This window comes from Corapipo altera, unplaced genomic scaffold, assembly GCF_003945725.1.
Source record: "Corapipo altera isolate COAL_440 unplaced genomic scaffold, ASM394572v1 55, whole genome shotgun sequence".
Taxonomy (NCBI): Eukaryota; Metazoa; Chordata; class Aves; order Passeriformes; family Pipridae; genus Corapipo; species Corapipo altera.
The window spans coordinates 1,600,850-1,622,175 of record NW_020884882.1 but is presented as its reverse complement, the minus strand read 5'-3'; the positions used below and the strand labels follow the sequence as shown (position 1 = coordinate 1,622,175).

The following is a 21,326-nucleotide window of genomic DNA, read 5'->3' as shown; positions in this document are numbered from 1 at the left end:
CCCTCTGCCCATGTTCTCCCTCAGGGATGGGCCCAGGCCTTACCACGTTGGTGTCCTTCTCCAGCACCTGCTCGTTGCCATCATCCTCATCGCTGGCACCCGGGGGGCCACTGCAGTCCAGCCGCACCAGGGCCCGGCACCGGTAGTGGCAGGTGAAGCTGCAGTCTGGGGACAGGGACAGGACCAGTTGTCACCACCACCGGCAGCCTGGGTGTCAGGGTCAGGGCACTCATGCATGGTGGGACAAGGGCTGCATGGGCTGCCTACCCATGCAGTGCCCAGGGACCCAGGGGTAGCACCTACATGGGACATGGTGCTGTGCCACGTGCTGGCTGGTCCTGCAGTGCCTGTGAGCCCTGCTGGGCTGTCCAGTGTCAGACGCTCAGTGCCTGGTACTGGGATGCCCAGTACTAGGATGCCCAGCATGGGTACCAGTGTGGGTGCCCAATACTGGGATGCCCAGTGGCCAGTGAGGATGCTCAGTGCTGGAATACCTGGTACCTGGTGCAGGTGCCCAGTAAAGGGATGTGGGGTGCCTGGTGAGGGTATTCTGAATGGAGTTGCCTAGTGCCTGGTGAAGGTGCTCAGTATTGTGATGCCCAACTAGTGGGAGTGCCCAACACCAGGATGCCTGGTGGGAGTAATTGGTATCGAGCACCCAGTGTGGGTGCCCAGCGCTGGGATGTTCAGTGCCTGATGGTGGGATGCCTAGTACCCGGTGAAAGGGGTACCCGGTGGTGGGGGTGCCCGGAGGCGGGCTATCCGGTGCTCGGTGGAGTCACCCAGTGCCGAGGAAGCAGAGTGGCGGGATGCCCGGTGCCTGGCAGGGATGCCAGGTGCCGGAATGCTCGATGGCGGGGGTGCCAGGTGCCGGGATGCCCGGTGCTCGGAGGCAGGATGCTCGGTGGCAGGGGTGCGGGGGGCCCGGGGCGCGGCGCGGTACTCACGGCGGCACTGGAGGCTCTTCCTGCCGCCGCCCCAGACGAAGTCCCCGCAGAGATCGCACCAGGTGTGCAGCCCGCGGCGCCGCGGCTCGAAGCGGTGCCCGCCGCCCGGTGCCGCCGTCAGCCGCGGGTCAGGATGCGCTCCGGGGCCGGGCCGGCGGGCCGGGCTGATGCGCAGAGCGTTGGCCCGTTCCAGGCGGCCCCGGCCCGGCCGAGGCTCCGGCTGCAGCTCCCGCAGCTCGATGAGTTCCATGGCCCGGCGGCCGCGGGCGCTGAGCGGCGGCGAGGAGGGGGCCGGCACCGGGGTCGGGGCCGGGGCGGGGACCGGGAGGAGCCGCCCTGTCCGGGCACCGCGGGGGAAACTGAGGCAGGAGAGGGGGAGACGGCGAAACGCCCCGGGGTCCCGATGGCCACCTCCGGTCCCGGCGAGGCCGGCGGGGCGGGCTGGAGGCGGGGATGAGGCTCCCGGAGCCGCCGCCGAGGAAGGGGGGGGCCCGCTCCGGCAGTCCCGCTCTCTCCGCCACCTCTCTCAGGACCGGGACAAGCTGCGGTCTCTGCCTCAGTTCCCTGCGGGGAAAGGGCTAAAGGCACCTCTGGCAGCCAGAGAGCCTTGGACCCACTCGGGCTGGCTGCAGCCCTGGACGTGCAGCCTGGGTTTGGTGTGAGTTTACTCCATGCTCCAGGCTCGAGCTGCTCAGTCGGGGCTGCAGCTGGACCGAGGTGGTTTCTTGTCTGCTGTCATGGGTCCTGCAGCAGCAGCACTGCTGCAAAGCCTATTTTGGGGGGTCAGGGAGTCTTAGGCACCCTATCAGCAAAAGGACATGGCCTCGCCGACCTTTCCCAGCCATGCTCAGACCAAGGCTGCAGCCCTTTGGCAGTGAGAGGTGAGGATGCACCCGTTTACTGGTGATACTGGTGGGCAGGGGGGCAAGCCCTCGGTGCCAACACCACATCAACAGAGAGGAAAGGGGGGGAATTGTCCCTGCGAGGTAGCAGATGAGGAACACCCGAGAAATTCACAGTGAGGTGTTTGTGCAAACCACATCCTCTGCTCCCCACGCTGCTCTAACGACAGTAAGAGGCAGTGGGAGGCCTTCTCGCCCCCTTCCCTCCCCGGCTGCAGAGGGCTTGGTCCTTCTGGTAACCACATCCTTACAGGCTTTTTTAGGTTCTCTGGGATTTCTGTTGTTGCAGAGGGGAAAACGGACACACATGCCTCTCGCTGGGTGCAAGGGAGGAAAGCAAGCAGTTTAGCATCTTCAGCTAAGAGAAGAAAAAGCAGAAGCCAAGCAGCTGTGGGGTGCACAAGGAGTTTTATTAAAGAAGGCAGCATGGTGGGGTAGTGGGAGAGGAGAGGACAAGCCCGGCCAGTGCTGCCTGGGGCTGGGAGCAGGCAGAAGGGGCCTTTGCCAGCTTCTCTCCAGCTGCTGGGCTGCACACTGGGGAACATCAGCCTTGCTGAGCTGTGGGCCAGATGCCAGACACCCCTTCTCTTACAGGTCATCCACAACACTCCTTGGCACCTCAGCCATCAGGTTGCAGGCAGGCTTGTGCTTCTGCCAGTGCTGAACCTGGCAGGCCCTGTGGAGGGTAAAGCTGCTGTCAGGGGCAGTGGAGCCATGTCCACCTCCAGGAGTGAAGGAGTAACAAGGACAAACCCCAGCACCACAGTCCCCTGGGCACTGAGGGGAGCTGGCATGGCCCAGCATTAGCCCAAGAGGGAGATGGATGTGGCCCCCAGTTCTGGGGGCTAAGACGGTTTAGCACCAGACCTTGCCAGATGGTTCAGGACCAGAGAAGATTTAATTTACTGCCACCATCCCAGCTGCCACATCCCAGCCTGTCACCTGCACCCACGGGGTCATGGGTGCTTTCCTCCCCACCCCTGCCACACCAAGATGCAGAGGAAAGAAACAGTGACACCACAGAAAACCCAGCCCATCACTGCTGTCACTGTGGGCAGAGGCAGCTCAGCACCTCGCAGCTGCAACACAACACTCACCAGCACCTCCTGCACCAGCAGCCCAGCACATCACCCTCCCACAAGATTTGGAGAGGTACATGGCCAGTGGAGAGCCGACAGTGCTGAACAGGGGTGGGACTCCTGGCTTGCCCTGGCCCTTTCTCAGTATCCTCTGCTGAGGTCTCTGGTGCTCTGGGGGGCACTGAAGGGCTGCAGGAGGGGCCACAGGGGACTGCAGGGGACACAGGGGGTGGCAGGGCTCCCTTACCGCGTGCAGTACCACTCATTCCGGCAGCGAGAGCACCTCTTGGCTGCTTCTACACCACACACCCTGCAGCGGGGCTTGTCGGGGGCCAGAGCCTCCATCATGTCCAGGCTGTAGGTTTGTGCCCACCTATGCAGGCAGAGAAGGGTGAGGCTGCTCATGGGGAACTGCTGACCTGCAGCAAGCTGTCTCCACTGCACCCTGCCACCACAGACCCCTCTGTCCTCCCAGTGCTGAGCTCCAGCCCCTGCTAATGGGCATACTGGCCCCAATGGCACCCCATGTGCATGTACCAGGGCCTCACCTGCGTGCCTGGAGCTTCAGCTCCTCCTCAGTGGGGCTGAAGGCATGCTTCACTTGGTGCTTGGCAATGGCCTCCCACTTCCCCGAGTTTTTCTTGAGGATGTGGTCCCAGATGACAGGAACCTGGTGGGAGAGGCAGGGCAGGAGGAAGGGGTTCTAGCAGTCTGACCAAAGGTGCTGTAGTTCGGGGCTGTTCAGGGGGGAGGCAGCCAGCTCTGGGCACAAGGGTGAGGGTGAGCAGAGGCAGTGTGTGCTTTTGGGTACATGGAGGGGAAGGATCCACTTGCCAATGAGCGTTTAGGTGAAACAAGGCAAAACTTGGGGTCTGAGGCCTGGGCTCCTGAAGAGAAAGCCCTGGGATCTCAGCACCCTGAGTGCTGGCAGCAGCATGAACCCCATGCTCTGGAGCCGTTTGCCTGAGCAGATTTTTCCACTCGTCACTTCCCTGAAGATGAACACTCGGGGAAGGGCTGGCCAGTTCAAAAGGAAACGCACCAGCCAAGAGCAGCATGGGGAGTTCAAGCTCTGGAGAGGACGATGCTGCTTCAAACAGCACTGCCTTCTCCAGCAGAGTAAAAATAGCCAGGCCTTGAAGGGGAGGAGGCTGCTCTGGGAGCAACCGAATGGAAAAAGGCCTTTCCTTAGCTTGGCTCAGTGACAAGGAGTGAGTTCACCGCTTTCTGGGCAGAGCAGGGAGCCCATGTCTGTGCTTCCAGCTGGCTCCCCCTGCCTGCCCCCCGGGCTCAGCCCTGGTCGTTGGCACGAGCAGGAGCAGCACCGGCACAAAAGCGGAGCTACGAGAAGGGCAGCAGCCTGGACAGGGTCCCCAGCGTGGCAGCTGCCTGTCGCTGTGCCACCGACACGCTGGCAGTCGAGGCACTTGGCCTGAATCCATGTCCACCTCCGCCCTGCTGCCATCCCCAGCCCTAACCACTCAGCTTGCTGGTCTGCAGCTTCCCTAGGCCCAGCTCTTGGCCTGGGCTGTGCCTACGGATCAGCCACATCCAGCGCTGACAGGGCACATCACCCTCCTCCCAGGCCATGGGCCAGGTACGTGGGGACAGTGTGCTTCCCCTCCACACAGCCCAAAAGGCCGCTGCCCAACCTACTCATCCACTCCAGGAAGTGGCATGGGAGCTTCCAGCAGTGGGGAAGAGCCTCTGCTCTCCCAGCTTTTCTCAGTAGCCTCTTTGCAGATCTGCCCCCACACTCGGTTTCTCCCCTCAGCTCACGAGAAGGCAGTAGAAACACTTTTCTCCAGAGACTACCACTGCACAGATTAAAAACCCAAGAACCTCATGCGTGTTTGAAGACCATCAGTGCCCAACTCCCAAGGTCCACACACCAGCTGGGACCAGTTTGACTCCAGCCTCTATCAGCAGACTGTGTTGTCCCTCAGTACACAGTGTGCCAAGAAGCCCCAGCCAGGGCTGTAAAAGGGGACACTTCCCAGGGAAGTCCATAATTCAGAAGGAAAACACTGAAAAAAGTTAGATGAAGAGTTAATTGCCAAAACAAACCAGGGGCTGTGTCTGCTCCATGCAGCCACCATCCCAGGGATTCGGTGTGACCTGGAGAGCTGTTTATACCACAGCATTTATGTCTTTAGATGTGACTGCTTGGCCACTGCAGTGGCAGGACAAAGCTCTCACATCACCCACAGGCAATAAGGGTGTAACTATGAGATGGGTGCTTGGCTGTTTTTCCAGGGCACCTCTCCAGAGTTTAGTGGGAGAAGAAGGAGGTAGAGAGTTATCAGGCTTAAAGCAGAGCATCTGGAGACGTGAAGGAAGAGCCAAAGGATACCTGCTCCAGGACAAGATCCTTTTTGGGGGGAGCTGGCTCTGTCACTGCCAGGTGGCTCAGAAATCTCTGCATCTCCATCAGGTTTGGCAGCTGGTCAATGAGGACGTCTGTCAGGAACACACGGAGCTGTGGCCATGGAGGAGAGAAGAGAGAATGGAGAGAGGTCAAGACAAAGGAGCCAGAGCTGGGGAAGCAGCAGGGCAAGAGCAGGGATTTGTGAGGCACTGGCAGAGTAAACCACAGGGGTCTCATGAGGTGCATTAAGGAATGCAAGCTTTGCTGCTGCTGGTACAGTGACAGACCTGCTGTTATCCCACCACTGGCTCCTTGGAGCGCACAGTGAGGATGGGTGAGAGTCCAGAGGTGCCCAGTGCTGGCAAGGTCCCACTCTGCTGCAGGGCCCATGGCCTTTGTGCTGCAGGGTCCTACCTTGAGGAGCTGGCTCTTGTTGAAGCCATCAAAGTGGTATTTGCGCTGGCACTCAGGGCTGAGCAGGAGGTTGAGGAGGGCAAGCCACACCTGCCCATCGAGTTTGGTCATCTTCACCTGGTCTTCAGGGGGCACCACATGCCATGTGCCATTCTCAAACTTCTTGAGCTTGCCTGAGGGACAGAAGAAGCAGGGAGACACAGTACTGCCTGAGGGAAGACAGCTCAGAGGTGGGGATGCTGGCCTGTGGTCACTGCCTCACTTCACTTGCAGGAAAGTCCCTCTGCTTCTGCCTGCCTCAGTTTCCCCACCCGTTGCTCAGCATAGCAGCCTACTTTCACTGAGGCAATATATTAGAAAGTAAGAAAAGCAGAAAGAATATGTATTAAAAAAATAGTGCTGTGGCAGGAATGGAAAGATCCCTGAGACATCTCCCTCTGTACTTTGCCAGGAGTGTAGAGGACTGGTAGACAGTTGCTGCAACAACAGAGCAGCTGAAGAGGCACATTTTGGGGTACCAGCATGGCCAATACCCGCCCTTCCCGAGTTTTCTCTGTCAAGGAAAACCAGAAGCAGCATGGATGTAACAGAAATGACAAAACAAGCTCCAGCAGTTACTGTGCAGCTCTGGGGGATGGAGCAGGATGTGACCCTGCATCTGCACAGCCTGGAAATGCCTTTGTGCTTGTCTCTTTCCAGTCCCTCCCTCAGGGCCTGGGATCAAAGCTCCCTCCGATACCCCCAGTGCACAGGCAGAGAGAAGGGATGTGTTTCATGGCCAGAGGAAAGAGGAAAGCTCCTGCATCCAGCTGGGCTGCTCTCGGCAGGCACACAGCCACGTGATTCCAGCAGCTCTTCCTCCCCTGCCCGTGCTGTGACCCCCTGGAGCAGGGCTGGGGGGAGCACAGGTTCCCACGCCCCAAGCCCCTGCTCTGAGGCAGGCAGGGGGGGAGCTGGGAGGCTCTGGGGGGCTGAAAAAGTGCAGGAGGTGATGGCTGATGGGCACAGCCTGATCAGGGGCCTTTGGCAAGAGTGAAGCTCAAGGACCAGCAGCATCAGGGCAATCGGTTTGCTGCCAGGGAGCCCATGTCTGGCTCTGATTCTTAGTGCTGTCCCAGAAAGGTGCAGGCAGGCTGGGATTGGAACTCTGGTCTTTCTGTGTCCAGAACACTCCTCAGAGGAGCACGTGGGCCTGACAGACATGTTACACTCCAGTCCTGGCCATGATCAACTCAGAAAAGACCCAGCCCCATGCGAGGATCAGCTTTTGGGAGCACTGCCAGGCCCCCAGCCCAGTTGTGCTGCAGCTGTTCCCAAGCTTCAGTCGGTGAGAACTAGTGAGGAGCTGGAGGGGAGGGGAGAGGGAGAGCAGCTCTGCAAGGGCTCAGACCCCTCAGTGGATGCAGGCCCCAGCACAGCACCATGGTGCCACAGGAACCACAGGGCATGATCCATACCTGCTTCCCAGCAGCTCCAGGGGCAGTGCTCCACCAGCTCGACGAGGAGGCAGGGCAGATTGTGGGTGTTCAGCATCCGTGTCAGCGCGCTGAGGGGCAGGCTGGAGACACAACAGAAAGGGTGAAATGGCACTCACAGAGTAATGCCAGAATTTGTATCTACAAATGCTCCCCAAGGCAACTGGGAGAGGTGGGAAAGAAACAATGCTCTGGGTTCCCCGGGAGTACCATGGAGCAGGGTGGAGTGCTGCTGTGTTTTCCTCCCAGGCACAGTGCCACTGCCACTGTAGGTACAGCCAGCTGCTGAACAGGGTCCAGGCACCCGCTCTGACCCCATGGGAATCTCATCCAGAGAGCTCAGCACGTGTCCTCTGCTGCTCCTGGGCACCCACCTCTCCACCTGGTCGGTGATGAACCGCAGCACAGACAGGGCCTTCAGGGAAATCTCAAACTCCATTGCCTCCGCCTGCTTCTGCAGCTCCTGTGGAGGGACAAGCACAGCCTTGGGATTTCAGGCCCCATTTCCCAGGAGCTGTTGACTGTGCAGTGGTAACCACAGACTGGGGAGGAAAACAGAGCCCTTCAAAACAAGCTGTTTCTCATTCTCATTTCCCTGCCTGTTTGCCAGGGCAGCCACTGCAAGTGCTTGCAACCTACTGTTGCTCATCCCTCATCTTCCTGACAGGTCATGAGTGACTTCCAGCAGCAGTGCTCCTGCATAGGAGGCTGAAAGAGGTTGGTCCCAAACCGCTCCTCCTTTGGGAAGAGAGGCCCATGTGGCCCATGGCCCTGCAGAGACCTCTGAGGGTTGAGGGAGGAGGAAACTGCAGAGGAACCAGAGGAGGAGAAGAGAGAAACTTGACCCTGGCACAGCTGCAGCCCTACATCCACCCCTCCTGCATCTGCCTCTCCCCTCCAGCTAGAATATCTGCCTGTGGTTATCCCAGCCCGCAGCTCTGCCACACTCTCTAGCCACTCAGCCTCTTTCCCTTCTCAGACCACACTGGACACCCTGCTCATCCCCACGTGCTCAGCCTAACAGCCTGGCCACCCTCTGACTCAGCCTCTTTCGAGACCACGGGGATGGCTATGCTGAGCAGGGCCAAGTTCTCCCTGGCCCAGGCAGAGCTTTTCTCCAGTCCCAGATGCTCAGCAGCTCACACTTCTGTGTGCAGAGCACTGACCTCAGCATCTTGTATTTCTCCAAAGTGCCACTGCAGCAGTTCCCTTTCAGATTTCTGTGGTAAGCAGCTCTGTGTTCCCTGTACTAGTGCCTCACACATTACTAAGAAAGCCTTATGGGCTCTTCCTTCCTCTCCAAATTGCCCTAGTGAGGCTTTTTCCTACAGCTCCTCCCAGTATCCAGACCTCATCTCTGCTACCTTGAGGCAGGGACTATCTTTTGCCTGTGCTTCTGGGGCACAGCAGAACAGGGGTTACCACCGTACACAGTTACAAAGGACAAGAGGCTCCACAACACAGGAGAGGGCAGGAACAGCTTTTTCATAGGGGTTATTGTACAAAGAGTCAGGAGAGGCTGGAATGAATCAGAGGAAACCAGGCTCCTTGGGAGATGAGCGCTTCTGAGAACCCTATTGGCTCAAAAAACTCTGGGTTTTCAACTTCAGTCATGTTAAACCACTAACAGAGACAGCCCCTTCCCCCCCCCAGCTGGGAAAACATTTCCTGGAAAACATCCCTATTGTACTCCAGAGCTCTCCACTTCCTTCCCTTTTCTGGAAGAGGGGCACGTGCTTGGGCAACAAGCCAGAGGATAGAGGCCCAGGGACATACAGGCTCTGCCTTTAACCCTGCTCCTCCAGACACTCCTGATGTGCAATTTCAGGTGCTGAGAAGCACCAGAGGCAAAGGGATCTCCCACTGCGGGAAGGTGTGTGTGGCAGCTTGGGAACACCCGACTGGGAACAGCTCTGGGCTTGCTGCTGGCCCACACCAGCACAGAGGAGGTATCTTTTAGGGAGCGAAGGAAGTTGGGGGAAGCACATTAGGACAATTCCTAGTCATAGGTGAAGCCTCTCGTGTTTAACTCCAGCAGCAGCCTGACCCAGGGTGGCTTGTCAAGCTCCAGGGAGAGACACCCCCCCAGCTTCCAGGAGCAATGGCAAACAGCCAAACCCCTGCAGTGTCAACTCTCCAGCGTGTCCCACCCCGGAGCTCCGAGTGCATCCCGCAGGAAGCCTCAGCCTGTCACTGTCACCAAAGAGGGCAGAAGCCTGGCTGCAGGGTGGAGCTGCTGGCAACAGAGGAGCACCAGCACAGACACCCCACGAGATGGGCGGGACTCGCCAGGATCACAGCCAAGGGGCTCTCCATGGGAAGGCTCCCCTGTGCCTCTGCAGGCTGCCCACATTCTTCACCACACGTCCTCAGCTTGCTCCAGGAGTTCCTCCTCACCTGCATGGATGAGGGGCTGGCCAGGTCCTGGGCATGCAGCTCCACTGCCTGTCCTTTGGTGCTCCGGGCCGCGAGCAGGGTCAGCTTTCGGTGGCAGTAATCAATTAAATCCAGAATGCTGTCCTCTGCTGACTCACAGATCTCCTTCACAACGACAGGAGTTTCACACAGGGCCAGTCCCCACAGCCACAGCCTTCTGCCCCCCAAGGGACTGTCCACTGAGGAAAGTTGAACCTGCCTCTTACCTTGTAAAAAAACACCGTCTCCAAGAGGTTAATGATGGAGGCTTCATGGTGCAGCTGTGGGAGGAGGATGGCAAGAGTGAGCTAACAGTGGAGCAGCACTGAGGACACAGGCACTGGGACAGCTAAAAGAGCTCTTCTAAGAACCTGCTTGTGTAGTTGTGGCCAAAAAAACTAGTCCAAGAGAAAAATACAAGTGATGCAACCTTTAAAACAACCCCAGTTTATGCAGTTCATATTAATGTTTATGTTAACATGCCTGTGACACTCTAGCACATCAATGGAGAGCCACTTTTCCCAGCAGGCAGGGCTCTGCCTGTGCTGCAGGGGCGGGACAACCACAGCCCTTGGTGAAGCTGCAGCCCCTGACTCTGGCACAGAGCCACTGCCTGAGCCAGGACAGTGCTCTGCATGGCTGTGCTTCTCCCAGCACCTGGAACTTGGGCAGACAGCCTTGTCCCAGGGCTGGGAACCATGGGATAACTGCCCCGAGGCCATTGGCTGCTCAGGGAAGACACCACCTTGCCCCAGCAAGGTGCTACCCTGGACTGAAAATGGGCTAAAGCTTCCAAGACTTGGGCAGATCTCCCTTGGTTCAAGTGCTGCATCCCTCTGCAGCGAAGCCCAGCTCTGGAGATCACTCCCTTGCCAAGAATGGCCCAAAGGACCACTGCTCCCAGGAGCAAAGTAAGAAAAAAGTTACATTTTTGTTAAGCCAGAGGCATGTAACCTCAGAGAGCTTCTGGCTGGAAGTGCCAGAGAAAAACAGGGCTGAGAGAGGGGCAAACACCCCCAGGGTATCACTGTCTGGGAGGGAGGGCAGCACTTGGAGCTGTGAGCCAGGAGCTCAGTCACCTCCAGGAGTGGCTTTTGCTGCATCCAGCAACTCCTGCAAGCCCCTGTGTGGGATTAGAGAGGGTACAGCCCTCCACAAAACCAACGTTCCCTGGGAGCAAGTCCTTGCCCTTCCTGGGGGCAAAGGCATGTTGTTGTTCGGGGCTGTAGGAAACCAGGCACTTCCCACTGTGTCCCACTGTCCACCACAACCTGGTGAGATATAAAACCCCAGCTCTGATACCTTGGAGGGTGACATTTATTTTTAGGAGTTGCTGTGCCCACCCCATTTCCACCCTGCCCTCTACTCACCACCACATAGATGGGGAAGGTGCTCCTTGGCTTGAAGTCCTCCAGCCGGCACAGCACAGGAAAGACCTTGTGCTTCCAGATCTCCACAGAGATCAGCTCCCCAATGAGAACAGGAATCTAGACAGGGAAGGGATGGGGAAGCAACACCTTTCAGACCAGTGCTGCAGGGGGAACCAGTTTTGTTGCTAATGGTCAGCCACACTGGAGTCCTCCCAGGGAGGAAGGTGGCCCTGGGGCATCCTCTGTATTCATCCAGATCAGGAACCAACAGATTCTCCCAACAGAGCAGTGGGCAGAGCTCCTGGGGCTGCAAAGGGGGAAGGTGACCCCAAGGGGCTGGGCAGGTCCAGGCAACCACACATCCTGGTGCAGCCCAGCACATCCTGGGGCTGGGACATCTCAGGTATAGGGCAGAGATCCGCAACTGGTGGGGCCAGTGCATAAAAGACACCAAAACAATCTCCAAGAGAGAAACCAGAGACCAGCAAGCAGAAATACCACAGCTTGATCTTTAATTTTTTTTTTTTTTAAAAAACAAAACTGACAAATGTCACCCATCAAATATCTTTTCCAGAGATACAAGATTCTTCACCATTTTATTCTGAAATTGCACATTGCCCACAGGACAAGCCCAGCTTGGGATCCATCCTGGGATCCCTCCTGCCCCCAGGGAAGCTCACCTTGGCGTAGGTGACCAGCAGCTCGGTGAGGAGCTGCTCCTGGCCAGCAGAGGCGCTCAGGATGCCGTGCATGTTCAGCTTCTCCACATACTCGTGCTGCTGAAGCCATCTGGGGGGCAGCCAGCGAGGACATCTGTGCCACAGACCCCTGGCCAATCCGGCACAGGGGCTCTGCTGTGCTCCCGAGGGTCCCTGCTCTTGGAACCCCCAAAATCCCCTGCTGTGCTCTGAGCCTGCGGTCCCTGGGGCAGCAGGTCCACTGGGGCAGCCCTGTCCTCCTGCCTGTACCCAGCAACACCTTCACTGGGGACACCACAGGACTGGGGGGTCCCTCTCCATCACCCCACACAGAGCCTCCAGGGCACCCCAGATCTAGGACTCTTCTTTGGCTCCCCTCCCCCTAGACCCCCCTAACTCTGCCAGTTCTTTTGGGAAGGCTCTAGAATTGTGACCCATCCTCTCCCCCGACCCCACACCGACCCTCCGGGGACACTCCAGATCCGCGACCTTTCCTCACCCTCCTCCCGAACCCTCCGTTCCTCCCCAGTCCTTCCAGGAAGGCTCCAGAACTGCAGCCATTTCTCTCCCCTCACCCCACCCTTACCCTCTGGGCTCACCTCAAAACCAGGGCTCCTCCTCTCTACCCTAAACCTTCTGGCAACCCCGTTTACCCCCACCGTGACCCCCTGGGGGGGGGGGGGGGGGGCGGGCCAAGCCCCGCCCCCCCCCCCCCCCCCCCCCCCCCCACCCGGGCCCCCCCCCCCCCCCCCCCAAATTTAAAGCCCCTGTCTCACGTTCCCCCTCGCAGGACCCTGTCCCCGCACCCCTGCCCGCCGGTGTCCCGCAGCTCGGTGCCCTGCAGCGCCCGCACCAGCGCCTCGGCCTCGGCGGGCGGCAGCGGCGCGGGCACGGCCATGGCGTCCGCCCGGTCGCTATGGCAACGGCGGCGCCGCTGCCGCCCCCTGTCGGCGCGGAGGACTCGCCGCGTGCGGCGCGGACCGGCCTCTGCTGCCCCCTGGCGGCGCGGAGGAACGGGGGACCCACGGGGGACACGCGCGGTTGGGGGGACGCGGGGGACACGCGGGCTCTGGTGCGGGCCGCCCCCGCCGTCACTTCCAGCACACGATGATGTTGGGGTCGTTCTCCAGGCGCTCATCCAGCTCCTTGTAACTCATGCCTGGAGGGGAAGGCAGTGCGTGTTAGTGGGGTGTCAGTGGGGTGCCCGGCACCGGTGTCAGGGGGGCTGGGTGGGCTCCCCAACCCTGCCCCTGGCACCATGGGCTCGGCAGCCCGGCTTGGCACAGAGCCTCACCCACAGTCCCAACTCCCTGTGGTCTGAGGGCTCCCGAAGGGTGAGATCCCCAAACCAGCATACAGCCCTGGGCAGGCAGACATTCCCGTGTCTCCCACCGGCCCCGGGGCCTGTGTGGAGCCCGGATCCGTACCGGTCTTGCAGCAGATCTCGTCGTAGCTGTGGCAGCCTGTGTACAGCCGGGCCGGGTGGCTCCGCTCGTCCCGCGTGACCTTCACGGGGTATTTCTGGAGCCTCCGGATAAGGCCCTTCATCAAACCAAACTGGATAAGCCTCCTGGGGATGAGGAGGGAAGAGACTGGGACCACAGTGCTGGGGTGCCAAACACCCCAGCTCCCTGCAGTCCCTTCTGGTTCCAGCATGCCCCATCAATGCCTCATGTTTCCTACCCTAGAGACGCAGGGGTTGGCTACTCCCTGCTTGCTCCCCCACACTGTCCCTGCCACCCCTGGTGTCACCACTGCCCTTGGGGACTGGGCAGGAGGGCTCTGACCTCTCGTCCACCCTCTGGAGCTGCACGGTGTAGCGGGAGATGAGGTCTCTCACGGTGGTGCCAGGGCTCAACCCGCAGTACAGCTGGAAGACATCCCTGAGGCTGGCTCGCTTGTGCCCTGCAGAGACAAGTCACCAGTCAGCTGCTCTGTCCCCCTGCACAACTCCCTGTCTGCCAGCAGCCCCAGGTGGGGTCATTGTACCTTGCTTGGTGACGTAGGACAGACACTCTTCCTGGAGACACTTGTCATCCACCAGGTCCTGGACCTTCGGAGTGGTGCAGTAGACATTGGAGTACTGGAGGGTGAGGGAAAACCAGCTCTGTTCAGCTGTGACTCCAAGAGACAGACCCAGCCCACTCCCACCCTGTTGTCCCCCCAACACAGCCATTCCAATGGCACAGTCACTGCCCAAATCCCGCTCACAGTACCACGGCCTGACCCACCTGGAGTATGGAGACAAGCGTGACAACCCCATAGTACCTGCAGATGGACAGGGAGACGTAAGAGACCCTCTCTGCCAGCCCCCACCCACCTCCTTGGGCTGTTCAGGCCCCTCCAGGCACTCACAGCAGGTTCTGCACGGCGATCCGCACCAGGTTCAGCTCCACGTCGGCTTCCGCGGAAATCTTCTGGACGTGCCGAAAGCCGTCTATGTAGGGCAGGATCTGGGAGGGGAGGAGGCAAGAGCTAAGAGGGGAGAGATCAGACAGGCCCCAGGCATCACCCTAAAACCCAAGAATCTCCTCTGTGTCTGGGCAGCTCCATCCCCAGCAGTGCTTTATGCTCACGCTGGGTGAATGGTTTGCTCGCAGCACAAAGACCAGAGGGGAACCAAACTCTGGTCATTATTGTGGCGATCTCCAGGACAGCCCAACTGCCCAGGCAGTCTGGAAACAGCTCCCTTTCAAAGCCTGCTGCCATGGTAAAGCACAAAGACCTGCTGCGTGGTGAGATCCCACTGGGAGTTGAAGAAGTCATCCTTGTCTTGGGTGAAGACGGGGACATCGTACTCCTGCACGATGGGGGGGTCCGGGCGCTGCTCGATCACCTTCAGGTGGATGGTGTTGGACTCATCTGCCCAGGAAAAGGGGAAGGCTCAATCCCCATGGAAACCTGTGCTCCCCCCGGAGCTCACGACCATCAGCCCCAGGACACCACAATGCCACATGGAACATGGAACAAGGTGTTTACAGCCCATTAACCCCATCCCACCCGTCCCTCTGGGCCACCCAGGGCAAGGCTGGCTCAGACACCCCCAGCTCCAAGCACAGACAGGCAGGGAGCTTCTGGAAGCAGCACAGGCAGAGCAGATCCAGGCAGGGGATGGCCCAGCTGCCCCCCCCAGCACCACCCAGCCCTGCTCGTGGGCCAGCACAGCTGCCATACCTATGGGCAGGGTGCACTTCCCTTTGGCATTCAGCTCCTCCAGCAGGATGGTCATGATGGGGACCAGCTTCTGTTTACTCTCCTCGTTGGAGATGAAGCCGCTTTCCAGCTAAGAAAGAGCAGAAAACCACGTCAGCTCCTCCAGCAGGCTATAGGAATCTGGATCCCCTTCTCCCTTAAAATTCAAGTGATCTTTAAGTTGGTAAAACCAGTACAATGCCCTTCCCAGCAATGCCCACTACCCCAGGATGTGCTCCAGGACACCAGTGGGGTGTCCACACCCTGTGGGGAGGATCAGGAGGCAGCCAGGCTCGAGTTTCACCTCGAGGGTGGTGAGGTAGCCAGCCAGCTTCTTCACAATGGGCTCCAGGGCACAGGCCTTGGCTCTGGCGTCGCACACGAAGCCCAGGTTGAAGAGCAGAGCGTTCCTGCTATACTTCTTGTGCTCGATGCACACGGGGCAGCCGATCAGCTTCTTCTCCATGGCTGTCCTGCAGGAAGACACATAAAACCTGCACCCACGGCCTCGGGGAGATCTGAGCCCTGCACAAGGACAGTTCCTGGTCAGCTGTGGAGGTGGGGGCTTCTCTAGCTTGCAGGAAATACGATGGCTAATCCCTCCACGCTCAGAGTGGAAAACTGAAGGGGGAGGAAGAGTCAGTCATCGGGGAAGAAAACAGTTTCCCTTCAAAAGCAGCACAGCTCTCCTGACTCGTTTGGCTTCCCTGGATTTGAGGCTGACGGAGCAGCACACGCAGCACCAGCCATCCCCAAATCAGACACCCAACCCTGCACGGGTACCTGCAGGCACGGCAGGGAACCTGCTGGCCCCTGAGACCTGGCACTGTCACAGCACCGCGATGTCACCCCCACCCAGCGGGGAAGGGACGGGGGGCTGCACTCACACAGTGATCAGTTTGTTCTGCAGCTCGGGCTTCGTGATCACGTACACCTGGATGGTGTCGAACAGCTCCCGGGAGATGAAATCCTCCGGGACCTGCGGAGGCACAGGAGACTCCGTTCCAGCCGAGCCCCAAGGAGCAGCCGCCACCGCTGTCCCTGTCCCCACTTCTCCCCCACGGGCGCTCCCGTGCCCCAGTCCCAACCCGCCCGCTCCCGGCCCCTCGCCCCGCACCTGGTAGGTGATCTTGGGCCCCAGGGTGGGGTGGAACTCGCTGAAGAACACGCACTCGATCCGCCCGCCCATGGCGGCACCGCAGCGAACGGCGCGACCCCGCCGGCCACCGTAGCGGGGCTGCGAGCACACGGCCGCGCCGCCGGGGGCGGGGCCTCGCCCCTGAGCGACAGCTCCTCTCGCCACTCAGCGGCGGCGCCGCGCGGCGAGGGCGGGCTCTAGCGCTGACGGACGGCCCGGCTTGGCCAATAGCGGCCCGCGCCGCGGCCCGGCAGTGTCGGCGGCGGCCGCTCCGCCCGCCCGGCCAACATGGCCCTGACGGCCGAGACCGAGTCCCGCCTGTACCGCTCGCTCCGCGTCGCCGCCGGCGCCGCCGCGCACCTCGTGGCGCTGGGCTTCCCCGCCGCCGTGGCCGTGCTGGCGCGGCCCGGATCCAGTGAGTGCCGTGGGGCCGGGACCGGGGCATCGGGGGGGGCGGCCGGGCCGGACCTCCCCGCTCACTTCACCCTGCCCTTCCCTTGCAGGTCTGTTCTCCTGGCACCCGCTGCTCATGGCTCTCGCGGTAAGTCCCGCCGCCCCGGGCACCGTGGCAGAGGCAGGGGCTGTGCCGGCGGAGCCTCCGGGCGGTGCGAGGCTGAGCCCCGGGAACCCCCGGGAGCCGGGAAGCCGAGCCCCGGTTTCCTTGGGGGAGGGGTGGCTGCTCGGCCGGTGCCAACCCTGCTGCCCTCTGCCTTCCCAGTTCTCGTTCCTGATGACGGAGGCGCTGCTGATCTTCTCCCCGGAGACCTCGCTGCTGCGCTCCTTCTCCCGCAAGGTGCGGGTGCGGGCACACTGGGTGCTGCAGCTGCTCGCCCTGCTCTGCGCGCTCCTGGGGCTGGGAATCATCACCTACAACAAGCACCTGAACGGCAAGGGCCACTTCGTCACCTGGCACGGGCTGACGGGGCTGGTGGCCGTGCTGTACGCAGGGGGGCAGTGCGCCGGGGGCGTGCTCCTGCTCTACCCTAAGCTGATGAAGAACTGGACGCTGGCCAAGCTCAAGCTGTACCACGCCACCTCCGGGCTGGTGGGCTACCTGCTGGGCTGTGCTAGCCTCATGCTGGGCATGTGCTCGCTCTGGTTCACCACGGCGGTGACCGGCGCCTCCTGGTACCTGGCCATGCTGTGCCCCCTCCTCACCAGCCTGGTGATCATGAACCAGGTGAGCAACGCGTACCTGTACCGCAAGCGGAGCCAGCACTGAGGGCCTGGCGCACAACTGAACCCCTTGAGCGAGCTGGTGAGGCCGGGGCTCCCCCTCACAGCCCCCCCTGCTTGCACAGGGTCTCCTTGGAACTTTGTTTCTACTTCCTTGTCTCTTGTTGGTCCTGGATTGTCCTTAGTGTCAGCTACAATGTGTGTGTGACACCCCCACCCGCCCCGATGGGGACATTTCCCAGCACAGGTGAAGCTGCTGGTCCCTGCAGCAGCTTGGTGCTCAGTGCTGGGAAATGGAGGGTTCGCTCAGGATTCCTGCTCCTTTCCCGTTCCCGCACAAGGACTGCTTTTGAGCAGGCAGGACAGGAGTCATCCTAGTGAGGAGGGCAGGGAAGTCCCCTCTCTCTCCTGGGAGGCCACAGTGGGCACCACGCTGCCTCTCCTGTCACGGGGCAGCTTGGCTGGGAAAGCACAGGGCACAGTTGTGGCTTTGGCCCTGGGAGGGCTGGGGCAGGGTGGTGGCACCCGAGGCAATGGTACAGGAGCACGTGTGTCCCCATGGCACAAGAGCTCCCTGGCACCAGAGCAGCCATCCCTGCCCCAAGGCCACAGGTCTGGGCACTCGCTGCCACGCACAAACCCCTCTCCAGGCTGGGGCAGCACAGCCTCGGCTTGTTGAGGTGGGGTCAGTTTACAGAGCAAATGACTGAGCCAGGCTATGAAGCTGCAGCCAGCAAAGGCATTTTGTCCTTTGGAGGGGCACAGGGAACAGTGTGAGCATGGGGGGAGGCACAGGCCTGGGGGACGAGCCCTTGGGAGGGCAGGAAGGGACCTCCTTGCTGGCACAACAGCCTTTCTCCCAGCCTGCCCACCCTCGGGGCTGCTGTGAGGCTCTGTCTGCAACTCCTCAGCACACATCCTGCTCCTGGCAGGGCTGGAGAGCTGGGAGCGGCTCCCAGGCTGAAAAATTCCTCTGTATCCAGAGCTTTTATTCAATAAAAATTTCAGGCAGCTACAGTGCAACAAGCCCTCTTTACTGCTTGGGGGGGACACACATGACTTTTTGGGGTGCTGGCACACATCCCCCCTGTAGATTTCCCACCTCCTCCTTTCAAAGGGTCTCTCCCAACCTACTGGGAGCACCTGGGAAGAAACCCCCTGCCCAGGCTCCTGGCAAGAGCCTTGGGGGCTGCTCTGGGCCGGGCCCCCTGCCCTGCCCGTGCTCTGCTGCAGGAGCCAACTCTTTCAAAGAACTCTTTATTGATACCCAAACGTCCGTGTTCTTCCCGTTTGACAAAACCTTCTCGTGTGGTCCTTTAAAAAAATAATCACGACACCGCTGACCTGCATCCCGGGCTGGGAATTGCCCGCTGGATCAGGAGCTGTGAGGAGGCTGTCACAGGGAGCATCCTCTCCATTCAGGAAAAAAAAAAAAAACAAACCACCAACACAGAGGGAGGGAAAGAGAAGGGGGGAGCCCATATTCTACCTGCAGGAAAGAAAACCTGCTGCTGGAGGAAGCAGCGAGAGCCCCGCCATAAAAATTTAATTCCAGCTTCTAGTGTAATCTGACAAACGGATTAGCCGGGGAGCAGCCAAGGGCACTGGCTCCTCGCAGGGGGAGGGGGGCAGGAGAGGGAGGAGCAGAGAATCCCCACTGCAGAAAGCCTGGAGCTGGCAGTGCTGGATCACTGCTGTGAGGGGCTGGGTGGCCCCTTCCTGACCAGTGGCCTGTCCTCCCTGCCCAACTTCTCACTGGTCCCAGCAAACTCCTGCCAGGGTGGTGGGAGGCTCCCCATGGGAAAGACATCTGGAAAAGAAACCCACCAGCCTTCCCATTCCCTCAGTTCAGGACAAAACTACCTTCAGAAGGGAGGAAATAAGTGTTGAGTGCTCTGGCCAAGCCCTGGCACAGAGGAAAAGCTGACTTCTATCCCACAAGGGCGAGCACAGCGGCGTTGGGGTGGGGATCAGCCCCGTGTCCCTGTCCCGGGATAGCTCCCGCTGACTGTGCTGACTCCATGGCCTGGCCCGCGCCGAGGGGAGCGGCTCCAGCAATCCCTGTCCTCGCGGTGGCGGCAGTGTCACCGTCCCGGGTGCCTGGTGCTGGCCGCGAGCAGCAGCAAAGCGTTGCTGGAATGAGGTGTCCCCCTGCCTGTGCCACGGGAGGAGTCCCTGCTCCCAGCCGTTCGGGATACAAGGGGGATTAGCAGCTCTCCAAGGGAGACAGGGCGGGAAGGGGGCCGGTCACAGCTGGGCCGGGGCATCCTGGAAGCTGATGAGGTTGGACTCCTGGCCGGGGCTCTTGCCAGCCACGCCGGGGTCGGGCAGCAGGGGGGTGTCAGCCTTGGCTGCCGCTGCCTCCTCCTCCTCATCCTCCATGCTGGGCCAGGCCGACTGGTCCTCCACGCGCTTCAGCCGCTCGTTCAGAGCCTTCAGGGCCAGCTGCCTGTGGGGCAAGGGCACACCTGGTTAACCCTGGGTCCAAGGGGCAGGGCAGGGGCTGACGGCTCTGCCCTATGGGGCACTGTGCGAGCCCGGCCCTGGCTCCTTCCCAGCAGGAAAGGGTGGATTCAGCAGCACTGGGGACGACCCGGAGCGCGCAGGACTGCTCCACAGACACTCACACGGGCTCCACAAAAACACACACGAGTTTTTGCGCCACGTGGTGCGCTCGGAGGCTGTCAGGAAGCACACAGGCTGCTCTGGGAATGGGGAATAGAGGCATAAAACAGGGCAGGGAAAAAGGAATGCCAACGCCTTGTCCAAACCCTCCTGCTAGGAGTCAGGAGGGCCAATGCCGGATGTGCAGGAGGGCTGGGGCGTGGGGCTGACTCACTGCCTTCCCCTGTGCCGGGGGGGGTGCAAGACTGCCGTGAGCCGGGGCTGGCACCTCCCCAGGCTGTCCCCCTTCCTTCTGCAGGGACCCCAAACCCTGTCTGCCCCTTCCCCAGCATCTCCCCACTGCTCCACATCTTGAAGAGCAGGATAACACCCCACCAGCCCCGTGAAATGCTCCTCACCACCTCCGTGGCAGGGTAGCCCCCATGCAGACGGTCCCTGCTTAGCAACCTGCACCTAAACCTGCCCCCTCCTCCTTGTTCGGATTTTAACCCAACCCTCGCTGTCCCTCAACACACGATCCCCACGGCAGCAGGGCGGGCAGTACCTTCTCCTCTCAGCGTCCTGGGGGTCCGTGCCCGGCAGGCTGATGGTGATGGAGGACGGGGCGCCCACGTCGTAGCGCTTGACGGTCTTGCGGCACACCCTCACCTTCACCAGGACGCCGTGCACCAGGTTGGCCACCAGACCCACCACGGGCTGCAGGATCTCGGGGAAGAAAGTGGCGAAGGCGAAGTGGTCAGACATGTCTCCGCGGCCTCTACTGTGCCGCTGGTAGAAGCGGAGATAGACCCAGCTGGAGAGGAGCCCGAAGCCGTACGAGGCCAGTACATTGCTCTCGACGAGGGCAGCGAGCCGCAGCAGAGCCAGGAGGAGGAGCAGGAGCATGGGGACAGCCTTCATCCTGACCTGAGGCACCTTCAGCACGGTGCTGTCCCCCATCGTCTGCTTGAGGGCCACCAGGACCCCGCCGAGGAAGCCCAGCCCGCCGTGGATGCGCACGGCGAACAGGTAGTCGAGATGGAAGGAGGCCACGTAGGTGAGGAAGTAGGCGAGGGCCGCCAGGAGCCCCACGGAGATGTTCACCACGGCGAAGAAGACGAGCAGCTCCAGGGCTCCCCAGAGGGGCTCCAGCAGCCGCCCCGCCGCCCCCAGCGTGGCCAGCGCGGCCGCCAGCCCCCAGGCGCGCTGCTCCACCAGCCCGTGCGTCAGCAGCGTCCACACCCAGAAGTTGGGGGGCAGCAGGTAGCCCGGCGTCACCGCCAGCCCGTAGGCCGTGTCCAGCCCGAAGGAGAGCAGGTACAGCAGCACTGCGGCCGCGCTCAGCGACTTCACCACCACGCTGGTGCCGGCCAGTGCCGCCAGAAAGTGCTGCCGGGCCACCGGCAAGTACCGCCGCATCTTCGGCCCCGCGGGCGGGACGGGGCGGCCCCGCGGGGGCTGTCCGGCCCCCCCACCCCGCCCGCCTCCCCCCCGCGCCCTCCCCGGTGCCGCTGCCGGTGCCGCCGCCGCTCCGCCCGGGCCGGGCCG

General features: G+C 61.0%; 5 protein-coding genes across 6 annotated transcripts in view; 1 reads left to right on the top strand and 4 right to left on the bottom strand.

The window, feature by feature from the left end:
• TUSC2 (tumor suppressor 2, mitochondrial calcium regulator) overlaps positions 1 to 1,197 on the bottom strand; it is an 8,904-nt gene extending 7,707 nt beyond the window's left edge. The window contains exons 1-2 of the mRNA XM_027640286.1: positions 948 to 1,197; positions 44 to 165 (exon numbers count right to left, since the gene is read on the bottom strand). Of these exons, the coding sequence (XP_027496087.1) occupies positions 44 to 165; positions 948 to 1,197 (372 nt within the window). The remainder of the gene's footprint in view (positions 1 to 43; positions 166 to 947) is intronic.
• Positions 1,198 to 2,238: 1,041 nt separating this feature from the next.
• ZMYND10 (zinc finger MYND-type containing 10) lies at positions 2,239 to 12,646 on the bottom strand. 2 transcript variants are annotated; one of them, XM_027640721.1, is made up of 12 exons: positions 12,475 to 12,646; positions 11,651 to 11,759; positions 10,971 to 11,087; positions 9,828 to 9,881; positions 9,583 to 9,726; positions 7,560 to 7,648; positions 7,168 to 7,268; positions 5,711 to 5,883; positions 5,282 to 5,407; positions 3,477 to 3,598; positions 3,176 to 3,301; positions 2,239 to 2,525 (listed from the first exon to the last, which is right to left on the bottom strand). In XM_027640721.1, the coding sequence occupies exons 1-12, from the start codon at positions 12,564 to 12,566 to the stop codon at positions 2,438 to 2,440; spliced, it is 1,341 nt and encodes a 446-aa protein (XP_027496522.1). In that variant the 5' UTR covers positions 12,567 to 12,646; the 3' UTR covers positions 2,239 to 2,437. The 2 variants fall into 2 exon arrangements, with proteins under 2 accessions (XP_027496522.1, XP_027496523.1); XM_027640722.1 differs by having other exon boundaries at positions 2,412 to 2,525; positions 12,522 to 12,567.
• A 10-nt stretch (positions 12,647 to 12,656) lies between these two features.
• Positions 12,657 to 16,078, bottom strand: NPRL2 (NPR2 like, GATOR1 complex subunit). The gene is made up of 11 exons (XM_027640723.1): positions 15,978 to 16,078; positions 15,748 to 15,839; positions 15,165 to 15,333; positions 14,843 to 14,951; positions 14,394 to 14,530; positions 14,024 to 14,121; positions 13,900 to 13,936; positions 13,658 to 13,751; positions 13,456 to 13,573; positions 13,096 to 13,238; positions 12,657 to 12,827 (listed from the first exon to the last, which is right to left on the bottom strand). Exons 1-11 carry the CDS (start codon positions 16,047 to 16,049, stop codon positions 12,760 to 12,762), a joined length of 1,137 nt encoding a protein of 378 aa, XP_027496524.1. The 5' UTR covers positions 16,050 to 16,078; the 3' UTR covers positions 12,657 to 12,759.
• A 204-nt stretch (positions 16,079 to 16,282) lies between these two features.
• LOC113945938 (cytochrome b561 domain-containing protein 2) lies at positions 16,283 to 18,187 on the top strand. Its single transcript, XM_027640711.1, has 3 exons — positions 16,283 to 16,413; positions 16,502 to 16,539; positions 16,717 to 18,187. The coding sequence occupies exons 1-3, from the start codon at positions 16,287 to 16,289 to the stop codon at positions 17,218 to 17,220; spliced, it is 669 nt and encodes a 222-aa protein (XP_027496512.1). The 5' UTR covers positions 16,283 to 16,286; the 3' UTR covers positions 17,221 to 18,187.
• A 228-nt stretch (positions 18,188 to 18,415) lies between these two features.
• TMEM115 (transmembrane protein 115) lies at positions 18,416 to 21,254 on the bottom strand. The gene is made up of 2 exons (XM_027640710.1): positions 20,344 to 21,254; positions 18,416 to 19,623 (listed from the first exon to the last, which is right to left on the bottom strand). Exons 1-2 carry the CDS (start codon positions 21,195 to 21,197, stop codon positions 19,422 to 19,424), a joined length of 1,056 nt encoding a protein of 351 aa, XP_027496511.1. The 5' UTR covers positions 21,198 to 21,254; the 3' UTR covers positions 18,416 to 19,421.
• Positions 21,255 to 21,326: the final 72 nt, after the last annotated feature.